General features: G+C 34.5%; 3 protein-coding genes across 4 annotated transcripts; 2 read left to right on the top strand and 1 right to left on the bottom strand.

Moving 5' to 3' along the window:
• On the top strand, nucleotides 1-5,398 carry LOC101263558 (catalase chaperon NCA1-like). Its single transcript, NM_001324470.1, has 8 exons — nucleotides 1-191; nucleotides 2,097-2,636; nucleotides 2,771-2,993; nucleotides 3,156-3,301; nucleotides 3,459-3,546; nucleotides 3,727-3,870; nucleotides 4,811-4,960; nucleotides 5,057-5,398. The coding sequence occupies exons 2-8, from the start codon at nucleotides 2,110-2,112 to the stop codon at nucleotides 5,108-5,110; spliced, it is 1,332 nt and encodes a 443-aa protein (NP_001311399.1). The 5' UTR covers nucleotides 1-191; nucleotides 2,097-2,109; the 3' UTR covers nucleotides 5,111-5,398.
• Nucleotides 5,399-6,194: 796 nt separating this feature from the next.
• LOC101262971 (clade XII lectin receptor kinase) lies at nucleotides 6,195-8,667 on the top strand. Its single transcript, NM_001320994.2, is given in 1 exon segment — nucleotides 6,195-8,667. A coding segment is annotated over 1 exon segment (2,013 nt). The 5' UTR covers nucleotides 6,195-6,453; the 3' UTR covers nucleotides 8,467-8,667.
• Nucleotides 8,668-9,521: 854 nt separating this feature from the next.
• Tom52 (actin) lies at nucleotides 9,522-13,228 on the bottom strand. 2 transcript variants are annotated; one of them, XM_069289680.1, is made up of 5 exons: nucleotides 12,952-13,096; nucleotides 11,515-11,586; nucleotides 11,012-11,405; nucleotides 10,179-10,792; nucleotides 9,522-9,903 (listed from the first exon to the last, which is right to left on the bottom strand). In XM_069289680.1, exons 2-5 carry the CDS (start codon nucleotides 11,572-11,574, stop codon nucleotides 9,838-9,840), a joined length of 1,134 nt encoding a protein of 377 aa, XP_069145781.1. In that variant the 5' UTR covers nucleotides 11,575-11,586; nucleotides 12,952-13,096; the 3' UTR covers nucleotides 9,522-9,837. The 2 variants fall into 2 exon arrangements, with proteins under 2 accessions (XP_069145781.1, NP_001332770.1); NM_001345841.1 differs by having other exon boundaries at nucleotides 9,559-9,903; nucleotides 13,096-13,228.
• Nucleotides 13,229-17,964: the final 4,736 nt, after the last annotated feature.

Genomic DNA, 17,964 nt, shown 5'->3' with positions numbered 1-17,964 from the left:
AAAATAAAAAAATTGAATATAATATATCCTGGTTTCCATTATTTGAAAAGGGGAAAAAATAATAAAGAAAAAGATTTATCTTTTGGTTGATCAGAAAAATTTTCACAATATCGGAATTGAAATCTAATTTCACCAATAATTTTGGGGCACATCAAATCAAAGTCTGCTTCGATTAACGCAAAACCCTAGAGGTAAAAAAAAATCTGATTTTTGTTTCAATTGTCATTCGATTCCTTCAAAATTTCAATTTCAATTCTTGTTTTTCCGATATTGCTTGTTTTTATTTGCCCTAAGATCCATTTTGAGCTGAAAATGACCCGTTTATGAAGAACCCAGAAAAACACCGACATTTTTGGGTATGCATAGATTTTTTTGACTGTTTTTACTTATTTGGGTTTGTTATCTGCATATAGGTAGGTGTTGTAAGAGGTCGAGGTAGATCGAGGAAGAATTGGGGAGAGGTAATTAGATAGGTCGTGATATGTTTAGCTTACCGAGGATATGATTCTAGATAGGAGAGTATGATGGTAGAAGATTTGGGTAGGTGTGGTTAGATAGGTTTGAAGAGAGGTCGAGGTAGATTGAGGAGAGGTAATTAGACAGGACGTGATACTTTTAGTTTACCGAGAATATGATTATAGATATGAGAGTATGATGGTAGAAGATTACGGTAGTGTAGTTAGATAGGTTTGAAGAGAGGTCGAGGTGAATTGAGGAGAGGTAATTAGACAGGACGTAATATGTTTAGCTTATTAAGGGTATGATTCTAGATAGGAGAGTGTGATGGTAAAAGATTAGGGTAGGTGTAGTTAGATAGGTTTGAAGAGAGGTCTAGGTAGATTTAGGACAGGTAATTAGACAGGACGTGATATGTTTAGCTTACCGAGGATATGCTTCTAGATAGGAGAGTATGATGGTCGAAGATTAGGGCAGGTGTAGTTAGATAGGTTTGAAGAGAGGTCGAGGTAAATTGAGGAGAGGTAATTCGACATGGCATGATATGTTTAGCTTACCGAGGATATGATTCTAGATAGGAGAGTATGATGGTTGAAGATTAGGGTAGGTATAATTAGATAGGTTTGAAGAGAGGTCGAGGTAGATTGAGGAGAGGTAATTAGACAAGACGTGATATGTTTAGCTTAGACCGAGGATTTGATTTTAGATAGGAGAGTATGATGGTTGAAGAGTATTAGATAGGTTCAAAGAGAGGTCGAGGTAGATTGAGGAAAGGTAATTAGACCGAACGTGATTTGTTTAGCTTACACCGAGGATATGATTCTAGATAGGTGAATATGATGGTTGAAGATTAGGCTAGGTGTAGTTAGATAGGTTTGAAGAGAGGTAATAAGATAGGACGTGATATGTCTAGCTTACCGAGGATATGTCTAGCTTACCGAGGTAATAAGAATTCTTTTAATTCTGGCCTTAAACATTTTAAGCAGCACAATAGTGAGTGATAAAGTTCCTGAGTTTGTTTATTGCAGAGACAGTGATGGATGATCCATTTTCTGTGAAATTTTAGGATATTTGGTACTGTATGTTGTCTAAGTTAATAAATACAAATTTTTTAACATCCTATATTTCTTCAAACTTGATTTGCAATTTGAACTATTTCGCTGTCACAAAGTAGAGCCGTTTTTCCTCGGTGACGAGTTGAAGTAGCAAAAGTAAAATAGATAATTCTTTTTGAAAGGAGAAAGAAGGATAATTTTAGTACTATGAGAGTTATAGGTGAATGAGGGTAGAGATTCCTCAATCACTATTGAGGATTAAACTAGAAATGTCCATGTGAGGTGGCACTCACCTTCGGATGTTTTTACTAAGGTATTGAGTCTGCAGTGTTTGAAGCCAGATGGCACACTTAAGGTAGAAGAAGCTTCTTAACTATATTATGTAGACTGAAATAGAAAAGCAATCGCTATTTCTTGTTCAGAATTCTGCTCTTAAGTCATCACCTCACCTGTTTCCTGCAAAGTTTTGTTGACAAGGCATGTGCACTTTCTTTGTTGAACTGCTGGATTTGTGTCTTTTTAGTAGTTGTCTGATCTGCGGGTTTTTTTTTCTCAAAAGATATGAATAACTTGTAGCATTTACAGGGAATTTATCAAGATGATCCCAGTTTGCCCTTTTGCTGGAGCTTCCAGACCCGATGATGCAACTCTTAATAAACCATATGACGAAAATAAACAACAGGCTCAAGAGAGCAAGCCTAAAAAAGAATCTGGAGAAGTTGCTACGGTGTCACCTAAATGCCCCTTTGGATATGATTCAACTCTTAAGAAACCTTGTGACGACCAAAATAAACAACAGGATGGCCAGGAGAGCAAGCCTAAACAAGACTCTGGAGAATCTGCAACTGTGTCACCTAAGTGCCCCTTTGGATATGATGGCCAGGAGAGCAAGCCTAAACAAGACTCTGGAGAATCTGCAACCGTGTCACCTAAGTGCCCCTTCGGATATGATGGCCAGAAGAGCAAGCCTAAACAAGACTCTGGAGAATCTGCGACAATGTCACCTAAGTGCCCCTTTGGTTATGATTCTCAAGCATTTAAACTGGGTCCTTTTAGCTGCATGATATGTCAAGCACTTCTTTATGAGAGCAGCAGATGTGTGCCCTGTTCACATGTATTCTGCAAGTAAGTGTAAATTAATAACTCTTTTACGGTCTTTCTACTTCCACATGCGCCACTTCCCTGTTTAAAAGCAAGAATAAAGGTAAAAAGAAGATTCTTCTGGACATTTTTCAGTAGTACATCTTTTTGGTAAACAGGGCATGTCTCTCCCGCTTTAAGGACTGTCCATTGTGTGGTGCTGATATTGAAAAGATTGAGGCCGATATGAATCTTCAGAATGTTGTCGATCGCTTTATTGAAGGGCATGCAAGGATTAAGAGGTCTAATAATGAGCAAGAAGATATAGTGGAAAAGAAAACTGTTATATACGAGGATGCATCTTTGGAGCGTGGAGCTTTCCTGGTTCAACAAGCCATGCGGGTATGTTTACCATAAATCTCATTAGTCTCTGGTGCAGAAATGTCCGCAGTTTCTCAGACTGACTTAGCTGATTCATATTGTCATCACTCTTTCTTGTATAATCTGAGACTAGCTAGTGAATCACATTTCAGGGTTTACACTAACTTTTGGCTCAACTTGCAGGCTTTTCGTGCCAATAATATTGATAGTGCAAAATCAAGATTTACTATGTGTGCAGATGACATCAGAGAACAGCTTCAGAGAATGGGGAATACATCAGAGTTGTGCTCACAGCTCGGAGCAGTTCTTGGTATGCTTGGTGACTGCAGGTATGTCTCTATCAAAGTCTCTTCTTGAATGAAAAATATGTCATTCCCTAAGTCATTTACAAGTGTTATCAATGATATTAAGTATTAATTTTATAAGTGATTACAGAAGTTTTGGACATTTAGTTTGTTAAAAGAAATAACTTGAGCTATACTGTAGTCGAGCTACAGGAGATGCTGTATCTGCAGTCGCTTACTTTGAAGAGAGTGTCAATTTCCTTTTGAAAGTACCCAAAGATGATGTAGAGGTAACTGTTAATGATGTTTCACACACACATGTATTATATTTACATATGTATGTATCTAAATATATTTTTGTCCACTAAGCAGTACACCTAATTTGATTTTGCTATAAGCTATGATGATATAATGCATATCGTTTCATATATGAGTGTGCTTTCTGTAATTCCTTAAAAAAATCTTTGCAGATCACACATACACTTTCTGTTTCACTAAACAAAATTGGAGATCTTAAATACTATGCCGGTGATTTGCAAACTGCCAGATCTCATTATTTTCGGGCGTTGGATGTTCGCCGCAATGCCATCAAGCAACAGTCTGTGCCATCTCAGGTTTGTGTACCTTTCCTAATCTGATGAACATCACTATTGGCATTGCTATTTGTTGGAAATTTATAAATTTATGGCAACGGTCCTGTCAAAGAACCTGGGGCATCTTGATATCTAAAAGAATCATTCCCTTACCATCCTTGGCACTTGGGAATTTTTCATTATTATTCATCTTGTGTTTAAATGCTGATGATTCCCACATTTTACCCTCATTTATTTCAACATTTGTGTATGGATAAGATGTTGCTGATGGTCTTCGGTGCTTAGGGGTGGTGGATCAACATTTTACCCCCCGATTACCCTTTGTCATCTCTACTTTTGCCTAAAGCTGTGCGTGGCTTAGGCTGACGTCATAGGTCCGAACAAACAGAAACCTAGTGTTTAAGTGGAGAAGGGTAGAGTAGCTGGCTATTATCCATGCGCATCCGGGGATTTTTTGGTTAGAAAACAAACTGGCCAGCCCTCTGGGGACTTTTGGTTATAAAACAAAATTTTCTTTTTTTCCTTAAAAGCCTAACGCTTGATCTGTATGCTGGAAGAAACTTTTGAAATCGCTTTTTTTGGATGTTGGACCAGAGTCCATACACATTATGCTGGCATGCCCCTCATACAGAGAATACTTGCTCTGCTGTTTATGTTTTGGATCTTATGGGGAAGACATTTCTTTTTCCAAATTAAATTACAGCTGAACAACTTAATACATTTTCTATGCTCAAAACAAGAGAGTACAGCTAACTTTAAGCAACTTATACATGCATGCTGATTTTTATATTCTTTTGTCCTACATAACACCTCTTGGGGTGTAGTTCTTCCCCGGACCTACTATTGGGGATGCTTTGTGCACTGGGCTGCCCTTTTTTGTTCAGCACGTCCCATTTTTCTTTCATTGAAACTCAAAGCATTGGCCTCTCCTGCTTCATATAATTCTCTTCCGTTACTCCAGGTAGTCGATGTAGCCATTTCCTTAGCCAAAGTTGCTGATATCGATCGAAATCTCGGGGATGAGGATACTGCAGTTGAAGGATTTCAAGAAGGCATAAAGTTACTGCAATCCCTTGAACTAAAACCCGAAGAAGTTAGCCTTGAACAACGGGTAATTCTCATCTGTCCTCCTTTTAACTCATCTTATACTTCACTGTTGTATTCTCTTATCCAGCAAAGCTGATTTTGGTCCTGTGTCTTCTTGCAGCGGCAATCAGTGCTCGAGTTCCTCAACAGCCAACTTGAAAAGAACGAAACTTAACTCAGCTGCCCGAATGAAGTCCTTTCCTACATAGTTAAGGACGAATAAGAACAATGTGTGTTCTCTCATATAGTTTGGTGTAAACACTAGATGCTCGGTTCAGAGGCAACCTGAGATAAACTTCGATGTAATCGCCGTAGAATAAGTGAGATTTTTAATAGTAATATGCCTGTGGCAAAGTCAATATAGTCCTATGTTCCAAAATCTCAGTATCTTGTGTATGTATCTTTACCACAAGTTGACAATATTATTAAGTTATTGGAGGTTTATGACAATGTTATAAAAGTATAATGTGTGCTTCTCAAACTATGACTCTTAAGATTATTTTTTAAATCCTTTAATTTTTAGCTATTGGCAACTAATTCCACAGTTGAAAAGGAATGTATGTCAGTATCATGAGATTATTGCCTTACTCTATATAGAATAAGATTTACCCAAATAAAATAGAATTAAGAAGCACAATATTCAACTTGACCTTTTCTCTTAGATCTTTTCGTGTTAGAGGATCTTTTAGAAATAACCTCTTTTATATTTATGAGGTAAGAGTAAGGTTGTACCTCGTGAACGCTCTACCCTTTCCGGACCTAGTAATGATTCTTAAAAGTAAAATCACTAGAAAAACCTGGAGCCTTATCTCAGTATTGACATAAGATATATACTTTATAAAATGTGTTTTAAGTCTTCTATGATTAGATTATATATGATGAAATCATTAGGTTAGGAACTTCTCCAGCTATAATCTCAATTATCATAATTTAATATCTTGAGAATTAGTCAACCCTTTTTGTTTTGTTGGAGAATACTTATTTGCACTCGATGCCTACATTAAATTAATCGATTAAAAAAGAGTTTTTGAATTGGCGAAGCGCAAAGGAGGACTGGATAATGAGAATTAAACTCAATAGCGTGGAAGACTTCCACTCATATCACTGAAATATAAACGTTGACCGTTAAACCAAAAAAATATATGTATAGATCATGTTCATGAATTAACGAAATACGAAAAAAAAAAAAAAGAAGCTCCATCTGTCATTGTCATTATATTGTTAATAACCAACTTCTCTCTCTTTGGAAGATGGTACACTTGACAAACATAACAATATGAGAAAAGTAAAAAAACTAAACTAAACATGCAGACCAACAACAAGCTTATAATAAGAAATATTAAGAAAAAAAAAATTAGTGTAAACACCAAGGAAGTTTCTTCTTAATCCAAGTCAAACAATTTGATCAAATCACTTAGAAACTTTCACCATAAAATGGAGAAACAAATTCTCACTACAAATCTCCCACATTTTCCTTCTTGAGGCAAGAAAAAAACATAGTTTTTGTTATATGTTGATATGTATTATCTAGGCAAGATTAGTTATTTAACTAACTTTGTTCATCTTTTGATCATATTCATATTTTTGGTTCTTAGAGTGGATTGTCTGAGTTTCAATTACCAAAATTTCACCAAGCAAAACGAAAATGATTTCATAACTACTGAGCATTCCTACATAGAATTTGGAGCTATCCAAGTAACTGGCGATGCTCGTGGTACTTCCATCAGTAATTTGTCTGGAAGGATATGGTATTCACAGCCTATGAATCTATGGAACAGAAGGAAAAACAGAACAGCCTCGTTTAATTCAACGTTTGTGATCAATATCAAACCTGAGAGTGATCCATGGGGTGAAGGATTGGCTTTCATATTGACTAAAGAAAGTGGTTATGAGTCAATCCCAGATGAAAGTTATGGACAATGGCTTGGGATTGTGAATGAAACTACTAATGGATCTTCTTTAAACAACATATTTGCTGTTGAATTCGATACAAGGAAAAGTTACCTTGATGATCTTGATGATAATCATGTTGGCATTGACATAAACAGCATCAACTCTGTCAATCAGGTCTCGTTGATGGATCGTGGTGTTAACCTTTCACGAGCTGTTGATGTTATAGCAAGTGTCCAGTATGATGGAGAATCCAACATCTTGAAGGTCTATACATTCATGAGTAATGAAACTGGAGTCAATGAAAGAAATCCCATCATTTCCATGCCACTTGATCTTTCTAGCTATCTCCCCGAGGATGTTTTCGTGGGATTTTCAGCTTCAACTGGGATATATAATCAGCTTAACTGCATAAAGGCATGGAATTTTACAAGCACAGATATTGGGAACAGTAATGAAGTTAGCTTGTTATGGTTGTGGATCTTGATACCAGTAATATCGGTTCTGGTTGTGTTCCTTGGTGGGGTTTTCGTATATTTCAGCTGGTGGAGAAAAAAGAAGAGGACGCAAGTGTTAGATCAGTCGGAGAATATAGAGATTCAGATTCAGAATTCAGCTACTGCACCTCAGAGATTCCAGCTGAAGGACTTGAAACGAGCAACGGGGAACTTTGATCCGAAGAACATTCTTGGAAGAGGAGGATGTGGAGTAGTCCTCAAAGGGATGTTAGATCAAAAAGAGGTGGCTGTGAAGAGATTCTTTAATGATTCAAGTCAAGGGGCAAAAGATCTCATAGCAGAAGTCACAACTATAGGCAATCTCCATCATAAAAACCTTGTCAAATTGATAGGATGGTGCTATGAGAGCAATGAACTCCTTGTGGTCTATGAGTTCATGCCAAATGGGAGCTTAGAAAAGTTGATATTTTGCGAAGAAAACGGAAAAGGTTTGAGTCTGAATTGGGAAATAAGGTATGGTGTCATCTGTGGGATTGCTCAAGCACTTGATTATCTGCACAATGGATGTCAAAAAAGAGTACTTCACAGAGACATCAAAGCCAGCAACATCATGCTTGACTCAGAACTCAATGCTCGTCTAGGAGATTTCGGATTAGCTAGGACAGTTCAAGTGAATGGAAAGACTCACCATTCAACAAAAGAGATTGCTGGTACTATAGGCTATATGGCACCTGAGAGTTTCCATATAGGTCGAGCCACAGTTGAAACAGACGTCTTTGCATTTGGAGTGCTAGTTCTTGAAGTTGCTTGTGGTCGAAAACCTGGAAATAGACGATATGAGGAGAATAATTATACCAACAGAGTCATTGAATATGTATGGGACTTGTACAAGATTGGAAGGATCATTGATGCCATAGATGTCAGATTGGATAGAGATTTCAATGAAGAACAAGCCGAATGTGTGTTAATATTAGGTTTGGCTTGTTGCCATCCAAATCCTTACGAAAGGCCAAGCATGAAAACTGCTTTACAGATTCTTACAGGGGAATTAGTTCTACCAGACATCCCAACTGAGAAACCTGCATTTGTATGGCCAGCCAAAGCTCCATCGTCCAACGAAGCTTCTAGTGATTCTCTCCAGGAAGGCCAACTTACACCGATTACAGTACTCAGTGGCAGATGACTGCAGAGTATGAGGAACCTTTACAAGGTTAGGTAACTCTTTAGGAGGCAAAAGATACCTGTAAATTCACATATGTAAAGGCATGAATGTACTTTCTTTTTTTCTTTCTGTGTATGTGGTGGGAAGTGGGAGATTCCTTCTTCCAAGTGTTCGTATTTCTGCACTGTAAATAGTTTTCTATTTAGACTATTTCATAATCAACTTTACAAGTAAAAACTGAAAACAGAAGCAGCACGCATTGCAACAAAGGCAGCTTAGCTACTTGTTACTCCTACAGAACATGAATGTTGTACCAAAACCACAAAGAAGTTATGAAAATGAAAATTTCACTATCAATCACTAGAAGATCCATCATCATCTTCATGTTCTATCTCGAGGAAACTCTTTCGTACTCCATCGAGAACAGTTTCTGTGGATCGTTCATGTCTGCAACGTCCATCGTTTAGTACATGATCTGACTGGCAGTGTGCTAGTGTAACACCTAAAATCAAATAAGTTTAAAGCAATCATACCAAATGATAAGCCAGCAAATAGTATTAAAAGAAACTAACATTTTTGTGCTCAAATATGATGTCTTTAATTTTTGACTTTGTTGTTCATTAGAACTTAAACTGACACTTAAACCAATTTTTCCTATCCTTCTGTCAACAATCTAGAGGTATTGAATTCTCCTCTACTAATTTTAATCAAGCTTAGTCTCACTTCACGAAAATTCCGAGCTAAAAATCTAAAGATATGGCACATAGCCGAACTCAACCTCAAAACTAGCTCATGGGAACGATTGTGTAAGTCCATATGATATCTTTGCATAGTATCAGAGCCAATTTCATCCCGTTTGCGCTTCCAGTCTACATTCCAGTTAGGCCTGAGCATGAATGGGGTGTTAGAGTAGTTAAAAGTCTCACATTGGTTGGGGAAGTCGGCTTATATGGACTTGGCAATCCTACCCTCATGAGTTGGATTTTGAGATTAAATTAGACTCATATATAATATCTTTATAATAGACATAACGTTTGATTCCGATAGAGCGTAATAACTTAATAGAGAAGGGGAAATGAAAAATGTTTCTTAGTTTGAGTACATAAAAATTGAGACCAAAAGTATACATAAAATGAATCAACAAAGCTTTTTATCCATAATCCAAATCACAACATTTTTGAAATACAACTCTTCTACATAAAAATATTAATGGTAAATTGACATTCTTTTTTTTTAATCATACCAATGACCAAATATTTGAGATTGAAACAAAAATAAATCAAAAGGAAATACAAATGAGAAGCATATTATATGCAACCAATCGACAGGGAGCTGCTCTGGAAATGCAAGTTTGTATATTTCTTCACTTATCTCTTACTCGACGTGCTGTATTTAGAAGCATTTCCTGTGAACGATTGAAGGTCCAGATTCATCATACTCTGCCTTAGCTATCCACATCTGTACCATGAAAAAAGAAATCTCGTAAGTAAATATCTTACGCGTCCTTGACAACTGTTCATCACATTCCTTTGAAAGAGTTCAGCATTTAGCATAGGAAGGGTTGGTTAGCATTTGCTCTCAGATAATTCAAATTTCTCAAACATAGTAAAGTCATAGAAGCAAATTGGTTTTTATGTTAAAGCAATCTACTGCTTATGAAGATAGTGAATAAGCTTTAAGATGTGCAACTTTGAAATGAATCAGACCACAAAAAGTTGATAGATTTTACGTACCTGCTGGAATGTGCTGAGGGAGGCCAAAATAGATCCTCCGATCCAGACACTGTACTTCCTCTCAGGTGGGGCGACAACCTTGATCTTCATGCTACTAGGAGCTAATGCAGTAATTTCCTTGCTCATCCTATCAGCAATACCAGGGAACATTGTGGTACCACCACTGAGGACGATGTTTCCATACAGATCCTTCCTGATATCAACGTCACACTTCATGATGGAATTGTACGTGGTTTCATGAATACCAGCAGCTTCCATTCCGATCATTGATGGTTGGAACAGCACTTCTGGACAGCGGAATCGCTCAGCACCAATGGTGATAACCTGTCCATCAGGAAGCTCATAGCTCTTCTCAACAGATGAGCTGGTCTTTGCTGTTTCAATTTCCTGTTCATAGTCAAGAGCAATGTAAGACAACTTCTCCTTCACATCCCTAACAATTTCCCGCTCGGCTGTGGTGGTGAAAGAGTAGCCTCGTTCTGTGAGGATCTTCATGAGGTGATCTGTGAGATCACGCCCTGCAAGATCAAGACGCAGGATGGCGTGTGGGAGGGCATAACCTTCATAGATGGGAACTGTGTGGCTGACACCATCTCCAGAGTCCAGCACAATACCTGGCATAAAAAGAAAATCCACAGTCAGACGCATGATTTTATATTGAGGAACACGAAATAACTTAATAAGTAATATGTTTTCACTAATTCTGTTTTACCTAATAAACAGGACTCAACACAATGTTTCAACAAATAATCAACCTTATACTTCAGTGGAAATGCTGGTTTCGCGCATTCGACAAAAATATTTGTAAGTGGTTGAGCGAAGGCAGAGCTTACCAGTTGTACGTCCACTGGCATAGAGGGAAAGAACAGCCTGGATGGCAACATACATGGCAGGGGTGTTGAAGGTTTCAAACATGATCTGAGTCATCTTCTCTCGATTGGCTTTTGGGTTAAGAGGAGCTTCTGTGAGGAGAACTGGGTGCTCCTCTGGAGCCACACGAAGTTCATTGTAAAAGGTATGATGCCAAATCTTCTCCATGTCATCCCAATTGCTAACAATACCATGTTCAATCGGATACTTCAAAGTCAAAATACCCCTTTTGGATTGAGCCTCGTCACCAACATAGGCATCTTTCTGGCCCATGCCAACCATCACACCAGTGTGACGAGGACGTCCCACAATACTAGGGAAGACAGCCCTTGGAGCATCATCTCCAGCAAATCCAGCCTAACAATTTCAAGACAAGATTCACAGTCAGTATTCAGAACAAATAAGGCCAATGCCATCTTTAATGAGACCAAAAGTTCAGGAGAATCCAGTGAAATATCATAGTTACCTTAACCATTCCTGTTCCATTGTCACAGACAAGAGGCTGAATATCCTCACCTTCTGCCATCTTTTATGTGTTCTGGAATTAGATAACAATATATTCATGTCACTAAAACCAAAAACGTACATAGATTTCGTGTAATATCGAAGATCAAACACCACAATAAGTGAGAAAATCCTAATCCACAGAACAATAGCAATAAATAGAGCTAAGCTCTTTCATTTATCTCCAACAGAATAATGGTTCTGTAACATATAAAGATCTCATGCAATTTGATTGGATGAAATCATATGATTGGATTACATCATATTTATGTTATAAAAAAAAATTTCAAAAATAAAAAATAACGGAAATGCCAATTGAGGTGCAAGCTTAATCAATAGTATATCTTTGAAAGAACAGATTGAAAGAAAATAGATCTACCAAAAAGAATGGGAAAAGAAAAAACAAACCAAAAGCAATTAAATAAAATGATTTCTAGCTTTTGACATTTCACTCAAATGGAAGATACCCATTTTCAGATCGAACAATCCACCTTCAACAGTCAAACTATTATCCTTTTCAAGCAAAATAAATCAACAAACAAGAAGGATGAAAATTACCACATACACTAACCAAATCAATGATCAATCCAAAGAAAAGGAAAAAGGTGCTTGGACTCTCCAGAAATGTTGTCGTGCCTGTGTTGGATCCTCCAAAAATACACTACTTTTGGAGGATCCGACACACACCCTTCAACATTTTTGAAGAGTCCAAGCAACGTAGGAGGAAATAATAAGATTCTTTCTCCAAATTAACAATCTTTATTAAGAAATATTCACCGCCATTATTGAGAATGAGAGAGATTTAGAATCACATACATTACCAAATCAATCAATCCAAAAAGAGAAAAATGGTTGCTTGTACTCTCCTAAAATGTTGCCGCACTCGTGTTTTGGATCCTCAAAAAATACACTACTTTTGGAGGATTCGACAAACACACTTCAACAATTTTTGAAGAATCCGAGCAACATGGATCCGTAAACCACAATTATTTTTCCAAATTATCAATCTTTATTAGCAAATAACCACAAAAATTGATTGAGAATAAGAATGATTATAAAATCACATACACCACCAAACTAAATGATCAATCCAAAAAGAGGAAAATGTTGGACTCTGCAAAAATATTGTCCCATCAATGTTGGATCCTCCAAAATTACACCCTTCAACATTTTTAAAGAATCCGAGCAACATAGGTTCGAGAACCACAAAATTATTTCTCCAAGTTATCAAACATTCACAAACATGGATTGACTATAAGATATTTAAAATCACACACACCACCAAATCAAAATATCAAAGAAATGACACCCAGAATATTCTTCCTCCAAAGTATCAATCTTTATTTAAAAAACAACATCCACAAACATTGATTGACAATAATAAAGATCTTAAACTCACATAGACCACCAAATCAAAAGATCAATCCAAAAGAAATGACACCCACAAAATTCTTTCACCAAAGAATCAATCTTTATAGAGGAATATCCACAAACATGTACTGTGCATAATAAAAAGATCAAGATTCAATAGTAAAGATTGTACCTTTAATGAAACTTTCACAAAAAATAGTATTTGTTGCTCCTTTGTTTCTTGTTTTTTTCGAAAGTGGGAAAAGTATATGTTAATAACAAATGAAAATTGAGCTTAAAATGAGGCTCAAATTCCAATTTCTGTTGAGGAATTTGTTCGTTCGTTGGTTATCATTATATCAGCAAGTGAGTGGACCTCATGACAGCTTCATATTCATGGTGGATATACGCTGTCTGACTTTTGCCTTGATTTATTTCATGTTATGACACATTTACCCCTAACAATCTCGTAAATCGTGTCACCTTCGTTTCAATTTATTTATCTGACTTTAACTTGATATGGACAAAATATAAAAAGGAAAAATGACGGAAAGCTCACCTTTAAGTTTTTTTATTACCATTATCCTCTATTAGTTTTACAAATCATCAAAATCCCTTATTTTCAGTATCAGCGCATCAAATTAATGTATCACGCGCATTAACTGTATCATGTATAAGATATACATCAAACAAATGTATCATGTATAAAATGTAATATATCTTACTTAGCGATTAATGGATCTCGCACATCAAATTAACGTATCAGCTCTTATATTATTATAACAGTTTGAAGAATTTCTGTAATTAAAAACTTATAAAGACACATGATAATTTGCCTTAAAAGTATGTGATTTCTATTATTTGTTCATAGAAGAAAGTAAAGAAGACTATTAAATCTTCTAATGTTATCCAACTGATATACATATCTAATTCACATATCTCCACTTTCTGCCCTCTCTGGCTCAGCTCTCTCCCAATCTCGCTCGTCACTCTGGCCTAACACAATTTTTATACAAACTGTCACGATTTATACGATTTACATTTTTCCATAACAAACATAATTTGGCTGTGGAACACAAATAGAAAAGTTATAGCTACATAATGCTAATACAATTTTATGTTTGTTATCCCTAAGATTTACTCTTATTTTATTATTACCTCATTTATAAAAAAATACAATATATTCTTATATTTCTATTTTACACTCTCTTTTTTAAAATAGCAAATCACTAGTTTATAATAGAATTATAATTACATGAACCTTTTTATTATATTTAAGATCATAAATTTTAAAAAAAATAGTTTAATTAAATAATTGGTGTTCAAAATTAAGAAAATGCATGAGACATAATTGGCCAAAGTAGTGTAGGCAAAAGGGCAAATTTGACATGTGAAGGGTGACCCCAACATTTTTTTCTTTTATTTTCATAATATATACTTTAATATATGTATATTTTTAAAGCTCTATTGATTTTAACTGTCAATAGCATCATGGGGTAGGTGAGGGTAATAATGACACGTTGTGGGGGACTATTTGGAAAAAGAATGTAGGGATGCCTCCTACCATTAAGGATCGATAAATGGGACGATTTGATCGGTTATTTTTATAAGATATATTATATTAGATAGCGGTATGATCATAGTTGTCATATAGTATAATAAGTATAGCGATTTGTATCTAAGTTCAAATAAGTAATTCGTAAGAATGGTATATATGTAAAATTAATAAATTCATTTGAAAAAATTTGAGATTTCTTAGGCATTTTATTTCGATAATAGCAAACCTCTCAACATGTTCCTTTTTTCTATGAGATCATTTCATGTGCTCGTAAGAGAAATTATGATGACTGAATTCGGAGTATTTGTTGGACAATCACCTTCAAATGACCGAACTTTCATAAATAATAAAGGTGATAGTAGTGAAAGTACCTAGACTATAGCATAACATGAAAGAAAATACACGATTCATAAATTTTAAATTCTGATTCCGATCATCGAAATAAAAATCCTCGTAAGAATTGGTAGGTGGACCCTTGCCAGCAAAGAATTATGGCCCCTACCACCTTCAAAGAGATCATGTTGGCCTCTTTCCCTCACGTGTGGGGGTGGATGTCCACTCACATTATATTCACAAATTATTGTATACTACTATTTATATATATTTATATATACCTCAATCGATACGATAAGACACGTTATATTTTTATGAATTCAATTTGATACTGATAAGTTTGTGCAAAATCTATCGTAATATGCGGATGTTATTGTAGTAAAATTCACAATCAAGTCGCGATCATCACTTATGAGTAGCTAGCTAGGGTACTTACGCTGATATACCTAGGTCGATTTGGAAAAACAATATATACACTATTGATCGATCAACAGAATTTCAAACTTATCCAATGATTTTGATTCTTGATCAAGACGAATTCAGAATCTAGAATCAATATATCATATATATATATATATATATATATATATATATATATATATATATATATATGTATGTATGTATTTTAATTTTTTTAATATATGTATAAATTATTTAAAGACCAAAGCTTGCTTATAACAGAAGAAAAAATATAAAAGGGTTACATCTTTTTATGATCTGGCATATTTAATTATAATATGATAGAAAAAATTAAAGAAAATGGCAATCCTTTATTGAGCAATAATGTTGAAAGCTGGATTTCAAAGCATAATATAATATAATCCTTGAAGAAAATAAAAAATATATCCATCTAGTTTATATGTTTGTGGGGAATAATAATAATTATTATTGATATTATAATTATTATTATTTTATTTATTTATTCTTGAAAAAAGTAATAGACAATTCATGTGAGAAAATGAATCTTAAGACGTGCATAGCTATATGATTGTCACTATCAAATTAGCCCTTTAATTGATACAACATATATGTAACCACCCCTTTCCACTTTTTGATAACAAACTTTCTTTTTATTGGTCCAATCGATACGAATTCAGAATTTAAAATTGCGTATATATTCAATGACATTTTTTTAATAATATATAGATTTAGATTGAAATTATTGAATTCTATCGTATTTTTCCTTACCATGCATACTAATACCCTTTGTATAAATGGAATAGTGATATAGGATCGGATCCTAAAGCCTTACTTATCGATTTATTTTTCTCAAACCCTATATATTCAAAGATTAATACTGAATAAAATTTAAATTTTGAATTTTTTTTTTCTTCGAACTAATTATTCACTTTGATCTTTTTGTTAAGTGGTTAAAAAATAATCATGAAAGAGTTAACCAATCAAGTATATATATACACATTAAATTCCAAAATTGTTTCTTGTGATAATTTCAAAGTGGTCATTATTATAAAGTTTATATGGTGTAAATTTTATGTTGACTGTCAATTTCAAGTGTCAAAGAATGATGATTAAATTGAATCTATTAGTTCTTAATTAATTTCTCTCTATAAATAATAAATAATTTATTTATTTATTTTTTTCCCTGCCTATAGATTAATGATACTCATGCATATGATCACATATATATATAATATACTAAATCATACATAACATGATATAATTGAATTATATTAATTTTTATAATAATAATAAAGTTGTTTTGATGTTAATTTTTTTTTGTTATTGTTGATTAAATCTTTGGACAAATTATAATGTTGTTAGTTATAGTGGAGGTTATTTTTTTTATACACATAGACGTATCCTTTTCTTAGAAGTGAAGTTCCTACTGTTAATTTGACGTAGAAATTTAGCAAAGAGCTCATGCTCTTTCTTTGCAAAAAATATTTTGGAAAAAATGAGAAAAAGTTGAAAATTTTGATTTGTTAATTTATTTATTTTTTTAAAAATAAATAATCATATATTAAATTATTTTGATATGAGTCAGTATTTTATAAGTTTGATTATGATTTGTGTGATATGATAAGTTGATAATAACAATTTATCCGGATTCGATTGATATATAATGGGAGAATCATGACTTTGATAGCGGTGGAAATTCTTTCATGTTTGAAATAAATGAAAATTGTCTAGCGTGGACTGAAAACGAGTCTTTAAATAGTTAGTAGTTATTAGTATAACGCATTTTTAGCCTTCTAGCTATTAAATTAAATTATACTTTCAATCAACTTATAATTTATAATTATATATGAATATGTAATTAAGCATCTTCGTATGGTATTCAGAATTCGTGACATTTTTTTAATAAACTTCAATCGACTATTAAAATGCGAAAAATTATTTTTTTGTACGGTAACTTTTGTGTACACCAAAACATGCACTCTCTTAGGAAAGTCTCACTACGGAAGAGGATACAACACTTCCTACCAAACAAAAAACGATTTTATTCAACGGCTCAAACCTAAGACTTCTGGTTACTTTCTCACTTAGTATTGTTTTATAATTATTCTTTCAAAATCATTTTTGAATATTGGCATATCATTACAAGTTCTGGGCTTTTCAGCTGGGCTTGTTTCTTATAGATTGATGAGCAAGCCCAAAACTATTTGAGAGTCCTCTTTTATTACCAATTCTTCAAGAAAATCCACTTGCCAACAACATTAATGGTGTGTTCGATATAAAGAAAAATATTTATCAAAATCGTATATTTCATATATATATGTGTGTGGTCTACTGTATATGTATCATAATGTATGTGTTTTTAAAATAGAAACGGAATGTATATGTGACCAAATATGTTTGTGGGCACGAGACTAGAACTTTAGATACATATACAAGTGTATATATGCTATAAAATTGTCATATGTAAGCCGAGCTTAGATAACTTTTCCTTTTTTTTGACTCATCGTTAGGTGTTTCATTTTATTTTTTTATCGAGGTTAAACCTAAATCTATGCTTGAGAGATGGTCAGCAATAATATATTGATTCTCGAGAAGAAAAGAACCGTGGTCTCTCTCCCCCCCCCCCCCCCGCCCCCCCGCCCCCCCTCAAAACACCTCGATCTCATAAGAAAATCGAAGGTTGAATATCACCTGAATCATCCTAACTATCCTTTTAAAGAGAGATTTCATTTCAAAAGGAAGGAGAGTACA

The sequence above is a fragment of the Solanum lycopersicum genome, chromosome 10 (genome assembly GCF_036512215.1).
Source record: "Solanum lycopersicum chromosome 10, SLM_r2.1".
Taxonomy (NCBI): domain Eukaryota; kingdom Viridiplantae; phylum Streptophyta; class Magnoliopsida; order Solanales; family Solanaceae; genus Solanum; species Solanum lycopersicum.
Note: the sequence above shows the minus strand (reverse complement) of the source record. Positions and strands in the feature narration are given on the sequence as shown.

Coding starts and splice junctions, on each gene's coding strand:
- LOC101263558 (NM_001324470.1), top strand. CDS start 2,110: ATGATCCCAGTTTGCCCTTTTGCTGGAGCTTCCAGACCCGATGATGCA. Junction 2,994..3,155: donor TGGTTCAACAAGCCATGCGG/GTATGTTTACCA, acceptor CTCAACTTGCAG/GCTTTTCGTGCCAATAATAT. Junction 3,547..3,726: donor TACCCAAAGATGATGTAGAG/GTAACTGTTAAT, acceptor AAATCTTTGCAG/ATCACACATACACTTTCTGT.
- Tom52 (NM_001345841.1), bottom strand. CDS start 11,574: ATGGCAGAAGGTGAGGATATTCAGCCTCTTGTCTGTGACAATGGAACA. Junction 11,406..11,514: donor ATGGAACAGGAATGGTTAAG/GTAACTATGATA, acceptor TGAAATTGTTAG/GCTGGATTTGCTGGAGATGA. Junction 10,793..11,011: donor TGCCAGTGGACGTACAACTG/GTAAGCTCTGCC, acceptor TTTTTATGCCAG/GTATTGTGCTGGACTCTGGA.